The sequence below is a fragment of the Oreochromis niloticus genome, linkage group LG20, assembly GCF_001858045.2.
Source record: "Oreochromis niloticus isolate F11D_XX linkage group LG20, O_niloticus_UMD_NMBU, whole genome shotgun sequence".
Taxonomy (NCBI): Eukaryota; Metazoa; Chordata; class Actinopteri; order Cichliformes; family Cichlidae; genus Oreochromis; species Oreochromis niloticus.
In genome coordinates, this window is record NC_031984.2 from 4,667,349 (window position 1) to 4,684,115 (window position 16,767).

Consider the following 16,767-nt stretch of genomic DNA (forward strand, 5'->3'; position numbering starts at 1 on the left):
ATTTTGGGGCAAGCCAAGTGTGGACTCATTGTTTGCAAATGTGGGACATTATTATGAATCTGGGGGAAAATTTGTGGCAGTTTTTTGAAAGAGGAGGAACCTTTTTGAAAAATGGGCACACATGGATGTAAATTTATTATATCTGAAGACTACAAGGACATTTTTGCAGAATGGGGACACTACTACAAAAAGTGTGAACAATTCAAAAAGTGAGGAGAATTTCTTTTTAAGTGACCTTTTTTAAGTTTTTATCTTAAATGTCTAACGAGGGACAATTACATCATCACGCTGTTCTTAGAAGTTGCTTACATGTCTTTAGATTAGATTTCTGTTAAGTGGGGACATTTTCTGAAGGTGGGGATTCTTTTGTTTGTGTGTTTTTGAGGTTTGAATGTTCAACAATTTTATTTCCTGTGTGATTTCTTTTACTTTATATTTTCAAACTATTTATCAGTTTTTTAGTCAGCTGGAAAAAATTGGCTAAAGTTTTTTTTCCTAGAAAAACTTTTTTCTTTCTTCCAAAACATTTGGTTAGGTCACCAGTGATGCCTTAAATCACTTAATGCCTCTGAAAGCTAACCGCACATGAAACATAAGTGAACATAACTGAGCTGCTCGCCATCTCAGTTTAAGATAGAAAACAATGGATGAACTCATTTGTTTGAGACAGAGAAGACAGAGACGGTCAGTTCGGGTCCTCACAAAGACGTAAATACAAGCATGTGTGTGTCGTATCTTTTACCCAGAAGCCATTGCAGCAGGGAGACAGTAAACACAGTGATAACTCTGTGGGTCTCATTCAGACGTTCACACATGAATACATTCATTGTCTCGCACAGACGGTCCTGTCTCCTCTCTGACCCCATTATCAGGTTGCTCTTAAAGAGACGCTGCTGTTTCCGTCGGACTTCATCTAAAAGCTGCTGACGCCGTGGTTCCCATTCTCATACAGCCTCCCCGTTCACATTGTTTATTCACTGATATGCGGAGTTCAAATCATGCTGACGCAAATAAAATCCAACTGATGAGAAGAAACTCCCAGAACACTTATTTTTATCCCTATTTTACGTGTTCGCAATCAGCATATGAACCTATAATAAACTAGTTATACGCTATAATGCAACGTTGAGCTTGGTAAATGGTAAAGTAAACAAGTTGTGGGTCACAAGACATCGGTTTTCCAACAGGTCAGCCAAAGTCAAATCCATTTAAGGTTTCGGTGGTAAAGAGTTCTTTGTTTCCTTTGTCTGTTGAAGGACCCGGTGCTAAACCTCCACTGGAAATCTGCTGATTTAAAAGTTAAGCATGTCTTCCAGGCTGACAGTCACAAGAATGTCAGATTATTAAATTCAGAACTGTGAACACTTTGTTTTTCAATCATCACAGGAATCAGAACAAACTGCACGCAGTGGTAAAAACAGTGACGCTAGCAGTACTGGATATTCTGACCCGGAGTACCTCGTGTGTAACTTTCAAGCTCCCATGGGGTCATTGATTATCACCGCCCCATATTTATATGTATAGTTATTGATATATGTCATTGTAAAGTGTTTCACAATATGAATCAATCTACGTTTTAAAAAGAACAAAAACAAAACAGCAATGGGTCCATTGGTGGAGCAAGAACATTGGACAAATGTCAGGGGGACATTTATGTTATTCTCATGTTCTACTTCTAACTGTTGTTGTTTCTGTTTTTACTGGGACTTTGTTTGGGCATCCTGAGTGTTTTGCCCAAAGGCACTTGGACCGGAACACGACCCACCTTCTGAGTGGTGGAGAACCCCAGTAATGTGTTGCAGTAAACAAAGGAAAACAGCTTTAAGGCAGACAATCAGTGCCCAAAGTGACAATAAAAGCACAGCAGACTTGTCAGAGATGAGTTGGGTTTGAAAGAAAATGATAAAAAATGACATTAACCCCGTCACCAGCCTAAAAACTCGTCAGAAACCTCCAGGAACCACTGCCCCAGTGGTTGCTGGAGGTTGCTGACTGTCATCAAACCACAGATGATGAGTTATCTGCAAACACTTGCTAACTGCTCAGGGAGTGGAAGTTAGACTGTGAAAAGTACAATGCAAAATTCAGAGTAAAAGGTTTTACTGTGAAATGTGTTGATTAAAAACAAGAGTTTGTGGGGTTATAGCAAGGCAAGGTATGAGATAATGGATTATTGTGAATCATGCAAAGCTACTCAAGGAGAGATCAAGAATAAAAATGTGCTGGAAATGAGCAGACTAGGTCCTGTTCAAGTAAACCTCATTTTCATGATACAATCAAAACAGGAAAAAACTCATAAAAGATACTCATGTCCATGGAAACACAGTCACTGAGACTGTGTGTGTGTGTGTGTGTGTGTTTGCTTATTTTATTTAATTAAAAAGAATAAAGTCAGGAGTTTTGTTGGGAATCTGCTGATTTACAGTGGCTCGCAAAAGTATTCGGCCCCCTTGAACTTTTCCACATTTTGTCACATTACAGCCACAAACATGAATCAATTTTATTGGAATTCCACGTGAAAGACCAATACAAAGTGGTGTACACGTGAGAAGTGGAACGAAAATCATACATGATTCCAAACATTTTTTACAAATAAATCTTACAAAGATCTTTAATTCAGAGATAAATTTCTTTATCTCTGGAAAACTGCATTTCTCCGTATCACTGAACATAAGGTGGGATGTATGCAGGCTGCTTGCTGTAAGAATGCTAATAACACCAGCAATTTATCTTCCTCTAGATGTGTTTACTCGTGTTTATGTTTATTTAATTCTCGGCACAGCGGCTAAACTGAATCGTGATTAAAACACGGAGCTGAAAACACTGCAGGACCTCAGTCAACACTTTTTTTTTTTGCTAATGAAATAAGGATTGAAGTGTTTTTAGGTCATGCAAGTGTCTGTTTGGGAATCCTGTCTCCTGTCTGTGAATGCAGCAGCTGCTGCAGGTGTGGCACTGACAGAAACAATCAGTTTGATCGCAAACTGGTCGAGTCTGTCTGCTTGTATGGCAGCCAGCCTGCAGTTCTGATTGGCTGCTGAAAGCTCATGTAAATGTGTGCGAGTGTTTATGTAACACTGCAGTGAAACAGTGTCAGGCAGAGAACGGGCCGAGGACTGCGCCTGTGTCTCTGAATACTAATCAAATACAACTGCACATCTGACCTATTTGTACTTCAAGTGTTTACACTTCAGGACACTTGGAATGTATACAGGATCTTAAATTATTCTATTCACATACAAAGTCCAGAATAATCACTCTCCATCATCTCTTAAAGACCCCGTAGTATCAAATTATTCCAGTAGGGCGGTTTGCTCTCAGACTGTGGGCGTACTTGTGGTTCCCATGATATCTAAAAGTAGAGTGGGAGGCAGAGCCTTCAGCCTTCAGGTCCCTCGTCTACGGAACCAGCTCCCAGTTTGGATTCAGGAGTCAGACAGCCTCTCTACTTTCTATATCAGTGTTTTCACTTTCTAGCTTGATAAAGCATCTAGTTATGATTGGATCAGGTGAGTCTGATCTTACACTCCTATAGGCTGAGGCTGCTGAGGGACCTTCCATGATGAACTGAGCATTTCTCCTTTTCTCAGACAATCCGGTCCTTAAGTCTGACATCATTAGCCGCTTCCAGGTCCAAACTCCGCTTGAGTAGTTTGGGCCCGGAAGCAGAGTTCATACGTCATCACTTAACAATTGGGTAACACACTAGACTGTAGCCAATCTGCTGTGTTTCAAGCACCAGTATAAATGGAAACAGGACTGTGGTGATGTCACAAGTTTTTCTTTTCACTGATTCATTTTAAAAAGTTCTGACGATGTGTTTGTTGAGGTTCGTTCTTTACTTCTTCTTTCTTGATCCATGCTGGTTTCCTAAAATGTTCAGCATGTTTTTCCTGTGTGCGCTCTCGCTGACTTCCTCCCACAGTCCAAAGACGCACATGTCAGATTGCCCGGTGTCTAAACTCACCGCAGGTGTGAATTTGAGTGCAAGTGGTCATCGGTCTCTCCTTGACCCATGTAACAAACTGGGGTTGTATCCCGCCAGTGACTTATGACCTTGAATCGGGTAAGTGGAAGAAGATGGATGGGCATTTCATGGCCCGTGCTTTGGAAACTATGGACTAGATAAATAATCAATTTGTTGTTTAGCTCTTTATCACCAAATTATTCTTTCATCTAAAAACATCATGTCAGAAATCCCTTTTAAGAACCAGCTTATTTAACAGGGATATTTTTGTCTTTGATATCTTTATTTATTGAAAGCCTCGCGCTAATTTACAGTATCGACTGCTCTGCCAAAGAAATTATTCATCTTTGCATTTAAAAATGTACTGATAGTGAACATATCAGCAATTTTTAAAAAATGTGTCTCTATCAAAAACAATGTTTTAAATGGAAATCAGCTTATTGAATTGTTTCGCATAACTTTTCTGTTTCTTTTCATCAAAATATATTAAATCAGACCCTGCTGATAAAAACAGCTCGTAAAGTCCCAATTTCAGTTTTTTTACTTTATCAAAAACACTGATGTAGAACTTCCACAAGAGTTTTTTAGATTTACTTCTTTAAATGCCTTGACTGAGGTGATTATTTCATTTTTAATATTTGTCTGTGATCATCATGATGGAAAGGAGCTCAGGTCCTGCAGGAGCTGGGACGTTAGGATGCCTGACAGTCGTTTACTGACATCACGCCCCGAAAATGGACAAAAACGAACATATTTGTGTGTGTGTGTGTGTGTGTGTGTGTGTGTGTTTCCCCTCAGCTGTACAGGAACTAACAGTTGTTGAACTCGTCTCTGCTTCCTCTCAGTGGTACAATGAGAGTTTTAACATGGGACACACACACACTCACACACACACTCAGAAACACAGTGTGTGTGTGGTGGCGCCAGCTGAGCGATATTCATATTCTCAGCTTCCTGTCTGCAGATGTTAAAACAACACAATTCATATTTCTCTTTCTGGCAACCACACACACACACACACACACACACACACACACACACACACACACACACACACACACACACTTAACCTCCCCTGTAAATGACTGCAGCTCCTCTGATAAACTGACCCACTCTGTATTTTTTGGGCTCATTTGCTTATCAAAAAGACAGAAGTGACATTTGAAATCTGCAGATTCTCCTCAGTACAGAACCTTTCCTTGTTTACATTAGCTACTGGAAGCTCTAATGCAGAACTTCCATTGGAAATGCGCTGATATAATGCTCATAGCGCTTTCTTCTGTGCAGGACTTTCTTTCTTTGCAGCTTTTGAAAAACCTACGCTAGAAGTTGCGTTACAAGAAATTTAAGCCAAATCGTCCGTTGGAAATCTGCCCACTTAATCCTCATGAGTTCTGTGCAGAACTTTTCCTGGTTTTCATTAGCTGCTGGAAAGCTTCCATTAGGAATCTGCTGATTTTACACTCAGAAGGCTTTCTTCTATATAGAACATGTTTTCCCCCCAATTAACGACTGGAACCCTTATTGCCAAACTAAAAACCAACTCATGAGTCTTTATGTGTACAGACCTTTTCTTTCTTTTAACTGGCTACTGAAAACTTCAGTGCAAAACTTCTATTGGAAATCTGATGATTTAACATTAAACAAAATGCCTTCTTCTGTACAGCATTTTATTTTTTTATATTTATCAGAAGTTCCATTGGAAATCTGCTGATTTAGTTCCATTAACTGCTTTTGCTTTTTCTCATCTCATCTATTGGAAATCAACCGTTTTTTTTCTGTACCAAGCTTTCCTTTGTTTTCATGATTGATTAGATGATAACTGAATGATTAAAAGTCTTAATGCAGTTGGAAATGTTCTGATTTAACCCTCATAACTTGTTATTTTCATTTTCTTTAGGCTATTTAGTAATTCTTTTATACAAGGATAATTATCTCTAGGTCAGTAAAAGTTCACTAAAGTCATTTACTGGAAATCTTCATAGTTCTGTCCAGCAGAACTTCCATTAGAGATCTGCTAGTTTAACCTTCAGACATTGTTCTTCTGTGCAGGATTTTATTTTTCTGACTCAGGGAGAATCTAAGCCAGAACTTTTTGATTTCCTTATCTGTTAAATTCTTTCGAGCACAAACGTCGTTAGATTAACCCATAAAAATCTGATGCAGGGTGAAAACATTTATCATGTCAGAACGTCACAACGAAGTCTCTGTATAGACATTTAATATGAAATGTTTACGCTGACCCAAACAAACCGATCTTGTGTGTCACCATCTGCCAGCTTTGTGTCTGAATGTCGTTTTTGGGCTGTAAAATTGCCAGAATAAATAAAAGGGACACACGAATGAAGAAGAATCTCGTGACCCTTTCTCTGACTGACCCCTTATCATGTAAGGGCTCGGCAGGTGTATTTACCTGTCTGTCACTGAGCAGGTAGATGTACTGATGGTCGGGACTGAACACCATGTCTCTCAGGATTGGCTTCCCCTCCACCACAGTCACTGTCTCATACAGCAAAGCGTTCTCGGCCGGCGGTGGGATCCCGTCCACACGGATCTGAAACGGACACAAAAGGAATGACGATGATTAAAAAAAATCTACCAGTAAAAACAATAAGAAAAACTAACAAACTTAAAAATCACTCAGGAAGGAGCAAACGGAAACATTCTCAAACTTTTATTTTCAATTTTCAAAGAAAATTATGTCAAACCCTCCGTTAGAATCTCCTCCATTAACACGACGCCTTTTCTTATGCAGAAAATTTCTTTCTTTTCTTTATCTAGTGAAAAACCAGGGCCTCCATTTGAAATACGCTAATTTAACTTTTAATTAGGTCTTGCATACAAAGATGATTTTCTTCATTTAAAAAAAGTCAGACTCGCTTTGAAAATCTGCCAGTTTAACACCCACAAGTCTTTCTATTGAAAATCCAACAATGAATCTAATGATTTACCTTCTGTAGTGTTTTGTAGCAGAGAAACAGTTTTTTTTAAACAAGAACAATGAAGTCAGAACTTCCACTGAAAATCTGAGTTAACTCTTAATTACAGAATTCAAATGGAGATGCTTTTTAATCCAAAACAACATCAATTAAAAATCAATTTAATCAATTTTTCCTTTAAAGAAATATTATTTCTATAATTTATTGGAAAATCTATAATCTAAACCTAAATCTAGAGCTAAACCAGAAACTAAACTAGAAATTTGCAGTTTTATCAGTTCCAAATATTTTCCAAATACCGAACGCTTGAAAACTTGAAATCTGCTTTTTGATTTTTAAATATTCTTCCTTTTGTTTAGAACTTCAACTGGAAATTCACGGATTCAAATGCACAAAGAACTTTTTTAAGCTGAAAGAATCATTGGGCTTCATGCTCTGGTGACTGTGAATATCCACAAAAATCTGCCCGGCAACTGTGAGGGTGCCTCACACTTAATGCAAAGTGTTGAACTGTTTCATAGCACCATGAAAAAAAAAAGCCGCCATTTTACAGACATAAAAGCGAATAATGGGATTAGATTTCACTGAATAGAGACGATGATGATGGTGATGAAGATGGTGAGCATGTAAAGTTAAATACAGCAGAGGGCTGATGAGGAGACAAACACACTGCTCGAAAATGTGGAGCGACTAAAATAAGATTCCCCAAATCTCCCCAAACCTTCCCGCCTCCCTCCCTCCGTCTGACCCAGAAAAACACCACAGAGGAAGAGGAGGAAGGGGGGGGGGGTAAAAGTGGGAGAGGGGAAAGAGAGAGGGGAGGAAACAGGGATAAAAAAAAAAGGAGAAAATGAGAAGGGGAAAAAATTAGATGAGAAAAAAGAGAAGGAAAGAAAATGGAAAATTACAAAAGCGACAATTAAAATCAGAGAACAGAAGAGAAATAAGATCTGAGGGGAAAATGGGAAATTAAGGTAAGGAAAGGAAGTGAGGAGAAAGAAAGGGAAATAAAATAGGAACGAAGGAAGGAAGGGAACAAGTGAAGAAAAACACAAAAGTATAGAGAAAAGGAAAGGAGTAAAAAAAGGGAAGGAAGGAAGTAAAGAAAGATTCAAGGAAATGAATGAGGAGGCAGGGATAAAAATGAAATAAAGAGTAAACCAAGAAAAAAAGGAAGACATAAGGAAAGGACTTAAGGGTGCAAAGGTAGGGAATAAAGAAGGAAAGAAGGAAGGAAGAAAGAGAGAGCAACAAAAAAGATGAAGAAACACGAGCGTGTGATGAAGGACAAATGTGTGTGCTTCTCTTAGTGTGTTAATTAGCTGTCTGCTCGTTAAGAGGCCGAGCTTAATTAGAGCTGACGAGTTGCACACACACACACACACACACACACACACACACACACACACACACAGACAGCAGGCCTGACTCACAACCAAATACACACTTGCACAATCCTGTTTTACAGAAACACACCGATTCTCTCTCTCTCTCTCTGTCACACACACACACACACACACACACACACACACACACACACACAGTCATAGCAGAGCGAGGGAGGAGACGTTAAAGTAGGACACTGCAGCAGACAGAAACCTAACACACATTTTTCACAAACACACACGCGTGCTGTAAAATTCAATTTAAAGGTGTAATCTATAGAAAAATGAATTTCCACATTCCACACAGGCTGAATTTGTCCAAACGCCGACCTGTTTCAGAAAAATCTTTGAATTTCATTTTCTCAGGTGAGTTTTTATCAGAAAACAAGAAACTAACAAAAACCAGCAAATTCTAAAATGGGACTTTTGTGGCTGTGCTCGCCGTAGGAATCAGAGGTGGTGGTGGAGCTGGTCTCTGGGGATGTGGCTAGGCCACCAGTTTGGTTTCCACCAGTTTCCAGTCTCGTGCCAAGAAAGGCGAACACCATCCTGAATCTTTCAGCCTTTTCCACAAAACACATCAAAAGTCAGATTTTTGCCTTATTTTCCAAAACAGGATCCCATTAAAATTCTGTCTTTTTCTGAGCTGTAGCAAACATGACATCGACCGATGAAAAACTTCAACGAGCAGCAATCAGAAATCCGAGAGACTGAAAATTAAGATGAGGAAGAAAAGAAGTAAACAGGAGAAAATGAAAGAGAAACAAAGAAAGAGGAGAAGAAGACGTGACGGGGGAGTGACAGAGCGATCGAGGAAGTGACCTCTGACTCGTGACTCCCGGCTGGGATTCAAACCGTCAACACCTGCTTTGTTCTGAGCACAGCCCGAGGTTGCGATCTCACCCACACAGCCTCGCTCTGACCTTTGACCTCTCGCCCAGAGACACAATCCGTCTGTCGTATTGTGTTGCCCCAGGATGTGCTTCGGCGATGAGCATTACTCGCATTGCGGGGACTCAACAGAAAAAGTGCCTTGAAGATAAATCGTTAACTTTCACTCTGAAGTTTGAGGTTTGTGGATTGAGCAAGCCTCGGGAAACTAATGTGTGTGTGTTTGTGTGTGTGTGTGTGTGTGTGTTTGTGTGTGCTGACAGACGCACTCCTTCCGAGTTTCATTAACTGACAGGATCATGTGACGAGAACAAACTCAAATGTCCAGCTGAGCTCTGAATCGCATATCCAATTAGACTCGGCTTTAACGCCCAGCAGCAGCAGCTGTTTCCACCTGATTTCAGATGCAAGTCACAACTTCCATTAGAAGAGATACTAATTTAACCATCGCCGAGTCGATCTTCAGTGCAAAACGTATACGATTCAAAACTCTGAATCAGGAAATCTGACATAACGAGTCTGTTTGTTTCTTTAATGAACCAAGCTGTTGTTTTTTTCATCCTTGAATGTCTTTTGGAAAACTGCTGATTTAAAACTTCAGCTGTAAATCTCTGTATCACGTGTATCAATTCCTTTATTAAAATCCATCAGTCCAAGTCAGAACTGTCGTCGAGTGCTTTTATTCCTGTGGAAAGCGTACACTGTTTAGTAACATAATCCCTATCAGGACTACCGCTGGAAATTTGCTTGTGTCATTTTTTTTCAGGACAACCTGTTTTCTCTTTTTTAAAATGTTCCCAAAGTCAGAACTTCTAACAGACAGATGCAGATTTCACCATCATCAAAGCTTTCTGCTGTGCAAAGCTTATCCAGTTCAAAACTTCTATTAAACATTGCTTATGTAACACTCATCAAGTCTTTTTTTAATGATCCAAACTGTTGTTTTTGTGGGAATTTAGGTCAGAAAACTGCAGATTTCAAACTCCAGCTGTGAAACTTTCTTATTAAAGCTCAGTCCAACTCACGTTTGCCTTCAACCCCTTTTGACTCGATGAAAAAGGGAATTTTGTTCTGTACAATGTCTCTGTTGAAAATTTCCCCTGAAAAATTTGTGGATTTAACAGGAACTTTAGTCAGAACTTAAACTGTCATCAAGGCTTTCTTCAGCACAAAGCTTCTCCAATTCAAAACTCACTGATTTAAAGCAATCGAATGAAAAGATGTTTGATTTTTTTTTCCAAGAACGTAAGTCAGAACTTCCATTAAAATGGGCTAATTAATCCATCAGGTTTTCCAAATCTTATCAAATGGAGGACTCTCATGGGAAATTGGCAGAACTAACAGACACTAATTCCTGTTCGACTGTCTTTGTGTTTCATAAAAACCATCAGGCAGAAACGGGAAAATCGACTTTTAGGGATTTCTTTCTTTGTTTTTCTAAAGGACCGTTTGTCCAGGTTTAATTGAAGGAAATGCAAACAGGACTGTCCTCGGAAACAACTCACAGTCAGAATTTCCACGAGAAATCATTTTCTTCCGTCTTTCTTCTCTGCTTTTCTTTTCCTCCAAAGGATCTAATTCACAACTCCCACTGGAAACTTTCTTATTTAACAGACACTGATCACCATTTAATCACTGCAGTGTGATTGGGTTCTGTTTGTCTTTGTGGCTGAAACGTGGTTCGAGCCATCCTGATTTTTGGAAACTACGACACTGAAACTCCAGCCTGTACGGAAAAGAAGGAAAAACATCCAAGTCAGAACTGCCACAGAAAACCTGCTGATTTCACATCCTTCTGCAAGCCTGTCTGCAGCCAGTGAATTATTAACCAACACAATCCGAGTCAGGACGTCCATTTCTCACTCTGCATTTTGTTTCTTCCATTAGAAAATATGCTGATTAAACTCTCGTGTGCTTTTCCTCCTGGTGTCTGTGATGCCACTCGCTGCCCCGTTTCAGTTTGTTAAACGCATACAATTTTTCATTTTCACTGTTTATTCTGCTTAGTTGGTCAGTGACGGGTGGAAACCAGATACCACACACACACACACACACACACACACACACACACACACACACACACACACACACACGGCCTGCAGCCAGCTGCCTGAAATTCCGTTGTAATGCAATACTGCCATGTGTGTGTATCAGTGTGTGTGTGTGTGTGTGTGTGTGTGTGTGTGTGTGTGTGTGTGTGTGTGTATGTGTGTGTGTGAAATAAGTATTAAATGTGTGGTCCAGCCCGATGGTGAGGGAGGGAGACAGAGTAAAGCTGCCGGTTCATTTGCGATAAACCGACTCTATTACTGATAATACCGACTGTGTGTGTATTTACAGCTGCACACACAAACACACAGGACTATACAACGCCTTTATAAGTTCATGACAGAACTTCCATTTACAATCATACGATTTAATTTTTTTCCTGTTTATGGAGAGCTTACAAAAGTTCCTCTTGGAACTTTGTTGACTTCATGTTAACTCTGTTTCCACAGAGCTATTCATTTGTTTTAAAATCATAATTTAAAAACAATTATTATTACTGCACCCAATATGCCGTCTGTGTGTACACTGTGTATTTATGTTTTTGGAGGTTTGTAGTTTCAACTCTATTGCTATACGTAATACAGAGCTTCCAGTGAAAGCTGACAGTATGATGACAGCTTTATTCCTATGCGCACGTTTTTTTTAGTTCATCTTTTAAACAGTGTTAACAGCAGCAGATCCACTTTTGACTGTATCCTCCCGCCAACATCATGGCGCTAATTTAAAGGCTGATCGTGTTGACTGTAGGTCAGAATCCGTTTCCATCACCTACAGCAGCGGTCCACAACCTTTTTTGCACCGCGGCCCGGTTTATGTCTGACAATATTTTCAGGGATCGGCCTTTAAGGTGTCGCGGATAAATACAACAAAATAAAACCAGTACCAGTACCAAAAAAAGAAGATTTATTCATAACACATGGGAAAAGAACCAGGGAAACTGAGTTAACAAAAAAATAACAATAAAAACCCTGAAAACCATAAATTTCACACCCGAGCCTCAACTCTTGCGGCCCGGTACCAAACAACTCTCGGACTGGTACCGGTCCGTGGCCCGGGGCTTGGGGACCACTGAAAAATGAAGCCAGTGCAGTTCTTCGGATGGCCACTTGAGGCTGCCTCCAAAAGTGAGTCAGTCCCAATATGTTAAAATGTCGAACTTCGCAGCAGAAATAAACATGTTTACAGCCCAGTACACAAAGTGTTTTGGGTCTCTCGGATTATTTATCGTCTTCACGACACCTTTCACGAGTCACACTGGAGTCGGGGGTGTGGCAGCTGGTATCCTGGTATCACTAAACTGTAACTTTTTACCGTGTTTGTGGCTCCTGAGACACGTTTTCATGTATTATCTAACTAAGATTACGATCTGCTTTATGACACAGGCCATCCAAGAAGCTCCACTTTTAGTGAGTGAAATTCTAGTATTTTATGAGTCTGTAACTCAGCATAATTAGTCAGGATGTGTGTCTGTGGGTTTCAGCCATGCTGTTTATAGATGCAGCTTGTTTTTGCACAGGGCAGCAGAGTGACATCGTGGTGGCTACGTTCATCTTTTTATATCATCTCCGGTCATTACGGCAACATTTCTAGAGCTTAATGACCACAATGGGAATTTTGTGTCTGTGTGTGTGTAAGTAAGCACATAAGTAGTAAAAAATAACTCTGTCAACTATTTTTTAAACTCTCAGAAACAGTTTAGATCGTACTGAGAGTCAGTAAAAGTTAGTGCTGTTTATGGATTTAAAGCTTTAAACATGGACCCACATGGACTGGCAGTGCTGAGAGCTCCTGTAGAAACATTTACATGTGTTATTCCTGTGATTGTGTGTCTGCAGCTCGGTTTGATGCTGTTTCTGAGTCAGACGAGGGAGTTTGTTGTGGTGTTGTGTTGGTTGGGTTAGTGCAGCTTTAACCCTGACGTCGTTTCTTTTTTTCTTTTTATTTTTTTTAATTTTAGATCATTTGTTCATGCTTTGACCCAATTTTACAGAAACTTGTGTGAGACTTTCAAGATTTAAAATCATGCCAAAAACCACTAATTTAACTCCTGTTGGTAATATGAAACTCAAGCTAAGCTAAAAAAAATCTCACTGGAATCCTGATGAATAAAGTATTTATCTGTCTTGTATTAAAGGGAAAAAGAAAACCGTTAAACCTGCACACACCAGATCATCCCTATAAAAAAAGACTAGCGTTGAGTTTTCCTCTTCACAGACACGCGTAGCATTTCTTTCGCCTCAGAGTAAAAACACAAACATTTTTCCCTCTCTTGATGTGTCACCTTTCTGGCATGTGTGTTTTATTTTGGTAGAGACCTTGAATTCAGCGTCTTTCTAAAGGCAGCCTCGTTCTGTCAGACTCATTAGTGTCTGTTAACAGACTCATTCAGCTCTCATTCAATCTGTCTGCCTCTCTCTTTCATTCACAAACACATTACAGCACCCTGAAACTCAACACCTGCACTACTTTCCCTGCAGTGCGCACACACAGACACACAAAAACATGCAGCAGGTCTGTTAGCATGCTACGCTCAAGTTTCATTCAGCTGCTGCTGCTTCTCTGCTGCAGACTCTCCTTTCAGCCTGTGTTCTCACTAATGTGGACAAATTTGAAAATCATGTTTTGCTCAAGCTCTGCTTTGAAACTGAAGCACCCGATAACAGAGCGCTTCAGCGTGCTGCTTGGAGTTTGCTCGCTTAGACCAGACTGCTGCGTCGGAAACAGTTTCTGCCGTTCGGCCCGTCACTCAACGTGTCTGGGATTCTCCACAAAGTTGGAAATTCTTTATTATTGGTACAAGATCTACAAATTAAAATCCTCTTAGAAAGAGTCTGAGTTTAGGGTCTAGTTTAACGTCAATTCCACCTTCAGGCCGGGGTCTTTCTTCGTGGAGTTTGCATGTACTCCCGGTATTTACATGGGTTCTCTCCGGGTACTCCTGCATGCACTTAGTGGGGTTAGGTTAATTAGTAACTCTAAACTGCCCATAGGTGTGAATGGTTGTCTGTCTCTATGTGTTAGCACTGCGGCAGCCTGGCGTCCTGTCCAGGGTGTACCCTGCCTCTCGCCCTAAGACAGCTGGGATAGGCTCCAGCCCCCCGCGACCCTGACAAGGATAAGCAAAAGGGATGGATGATTCACATGTGTAGCTGCTTTTTTAATTCTAATTCTTCTTCGTTTTTAAAAAAAAATCAGCTAATTTAAGCCTCTGTCATCATTTGACCTCATCTTAGTTGAGTCTACAGTATGAATACTCTGTTCAGTGTCTCCCAGCTGACCATCCTGGATTTTCCTAAAAACAAATCTGGGAATAATATCACATCCTCAACAGGAACATATATTATATATATTACATTTGGAAAATCTTCTAATATAACACTCAGAAAGGCCTTTCTGTTCTATGGAGGCTATTTATGTTTTTTAAACCAGTCAGAACTTCTATAGGAAATCTGTTGATCTAAGCCTGAGTGGAGTTACTGCCCATTACAGCACCAGCACTAGAATGAGAAAAAATGGTGGCATCTTTTATTATTCCTCTGTGAAGTTTGTCAGAAAACAATTAAGCGGCTCATTAGCACCTCCAACAAGATAGCAGTGTGTTAGGACCATCAAAGTGTCTCTTTAGACCGAGTGGGGCCGATCACGCCATCCAGCCGGTGTACAAATTACCACGGAAAGTATTAAAACTCCATTTCGGATGGAAAACAATCATGTTGTCGCCTCCTTCTTCTGACCTGAGATCAGACAAGAGGAGGAGACACAACGTGAGCGTGTGAAGGAGGGCCATCGTATCCATTTAGCTCCTTCAGACGGACACTAAACATTGTTCAGTCAGCCATCGCGCCCTGAGGGAGGAAGAGGAGGAGGAAGAGCAGCGAAGGGTGAAACAGGCAGAGGGGAGGCAGTTAAGCTTATTAGTTCCTCCCTATCCCCCAACACACACACACACACACACACACACACACACACACACACAGCAGATAATAGTAAGACCTCCAACTGATGGTTTTAAGCCCTCAGGCGCACACACACACACACACACACACACACACACACACACACTTAAACTGGATTATTTTTTTTCCATGAGTCTTAAAATCATATTTTCTCAGTAAACAACAAAATTAGTTGTAACTAATGCACAGAAGACTTAAATTAGCACATTTCTGATGGAAGTTATTTATAAAATCCTTTGGAAGTTCAGTGGATTTTTAAGTTGTCATCATTTTTATAATGATGGAAACTAGCACCACATGCTAGTCCGAAACCCAAACATTAATTTCAGAGCAAAATAAAAGATGAGAAACTCTGTTTATCTGTTCACAGCAGATGCTATTATTATGCTTTGTAACAGTTTGGTATCACCACTGCATGATGAGTTTTCCTCACTGAGCTCTCAAAGCTACACCACATATGAGAAGGTGACTGGAAAGTGGCTCCCAACTGCAAACCCGGATCAATGAAGTAACAGGAAGGTGTGGGGTGACAAAAGCCAGAAGGAAAAGAGCTGACAGACCCAACCAAAGACGAGAAGATTTCAGATCCAAGTAACGACGAGTGTAGGGTCCGGTCACTCATGCATCAAAGGGTTAATCAACCTTAGTGGCTGTTAAAAATGTACTTCCAAAGAGAACGAATCCCAGAGTGTCCAGGGGGAACAGTCCTAATAGGTGTAGTAGTTTTTAATTTGCCTGTGATTATACGTGATTAATGGTGCATGCAGAGGGAACGGTTAGGTGAACGTTCAAGTACAAAGTTTAAGGTTTGGACTCGGCTCAGTTTGTCGTCTTATTAGAAAAAGTCAAGTCAAAGCTTCCACTGCAGGTTTAACTCAGCCTCAGCCTCAGCCTCTCACACAGATCACAGTTTGTATTTCAACCAACATCATCTTTAAACATCATCTGATTTATCGCTCATATATCTTTGCTTCTCTGCAGAGCTCGACTCTGTCACCTCTAGTCACCGACTGTTAGTTTTAATCGACTCATTGTTCAAGAAATGATGGAAACTAGCACAGCAACAAACCCGTGAGGGCCCAAAAGCGCTCTCCCCTTTAAGCCTGCATTATCTTTGCCATGGTAACAATTACACATGCTATAATAGATAATATAGCCGCGTATATCCCCTCCCCCACCCGCACGTCTCCTGGATTGAGTGGAAGAATGAAATAAACAGAGAGAGAGAGGATGAAGTGTGAAGAGTCTTCAGTCTCTTTGGGGAGCTGACAGATTTGCTCGTTCTTCCATCATCTCCCTGGCAACCGAATAATAATTAATCCACCTCTGTGCGCGCGTGCATGGTACGACGGCATGTGTGTGCGCACTGTGTTTTCTGCAGTGTGTGTGATATTTTTTTCTGTTGCCTGTGGTGATGCAACGATATCTATCCTTCAATATGTAGGGCAGCTGGTAGCAAGGAGAGAAAGAGATGATGCAAAAGCAAAAAAAAGAAAAGGGGGCGGGAGTGAGAAGCAGCAGCGGGGGCAGGGATCCAAGTCAGAACTGGAACCGGATATCTGGCAATTTAAAGTCCAACT

General features: G+C 40.5%; 1 protein-coding gene across 1 annotated transcript in view; it reads right to left on the reverse strand.

Annotated features, from left to right (window-relative positions):
• The window catches only part of LOC100704789 (plexin A3), a 69,420-nt gene extending 60,122 nt beyond the window's left edge, over nt 1–9,298 (reverse strand). Inside the window, exons 1-2 of the mRNA XM_019349290.2 lie at nt 9,215–9,298; nt 6,381–6,521 (exon numbers count right to left, since the gene is read on the reverse strand). Of these exons, the coding sequence (XP_019204835.1) occupies nt 6,381–6,521; nt 9,215–9,298 (225 nt within the window). The remainder of the gene's footprint in view (nt 1–6,380; nt 6,522–9,214) is intronic.
• Between the last annotated feature and the right edge of the window lie 7,469 nt (nt 9,299–16,767).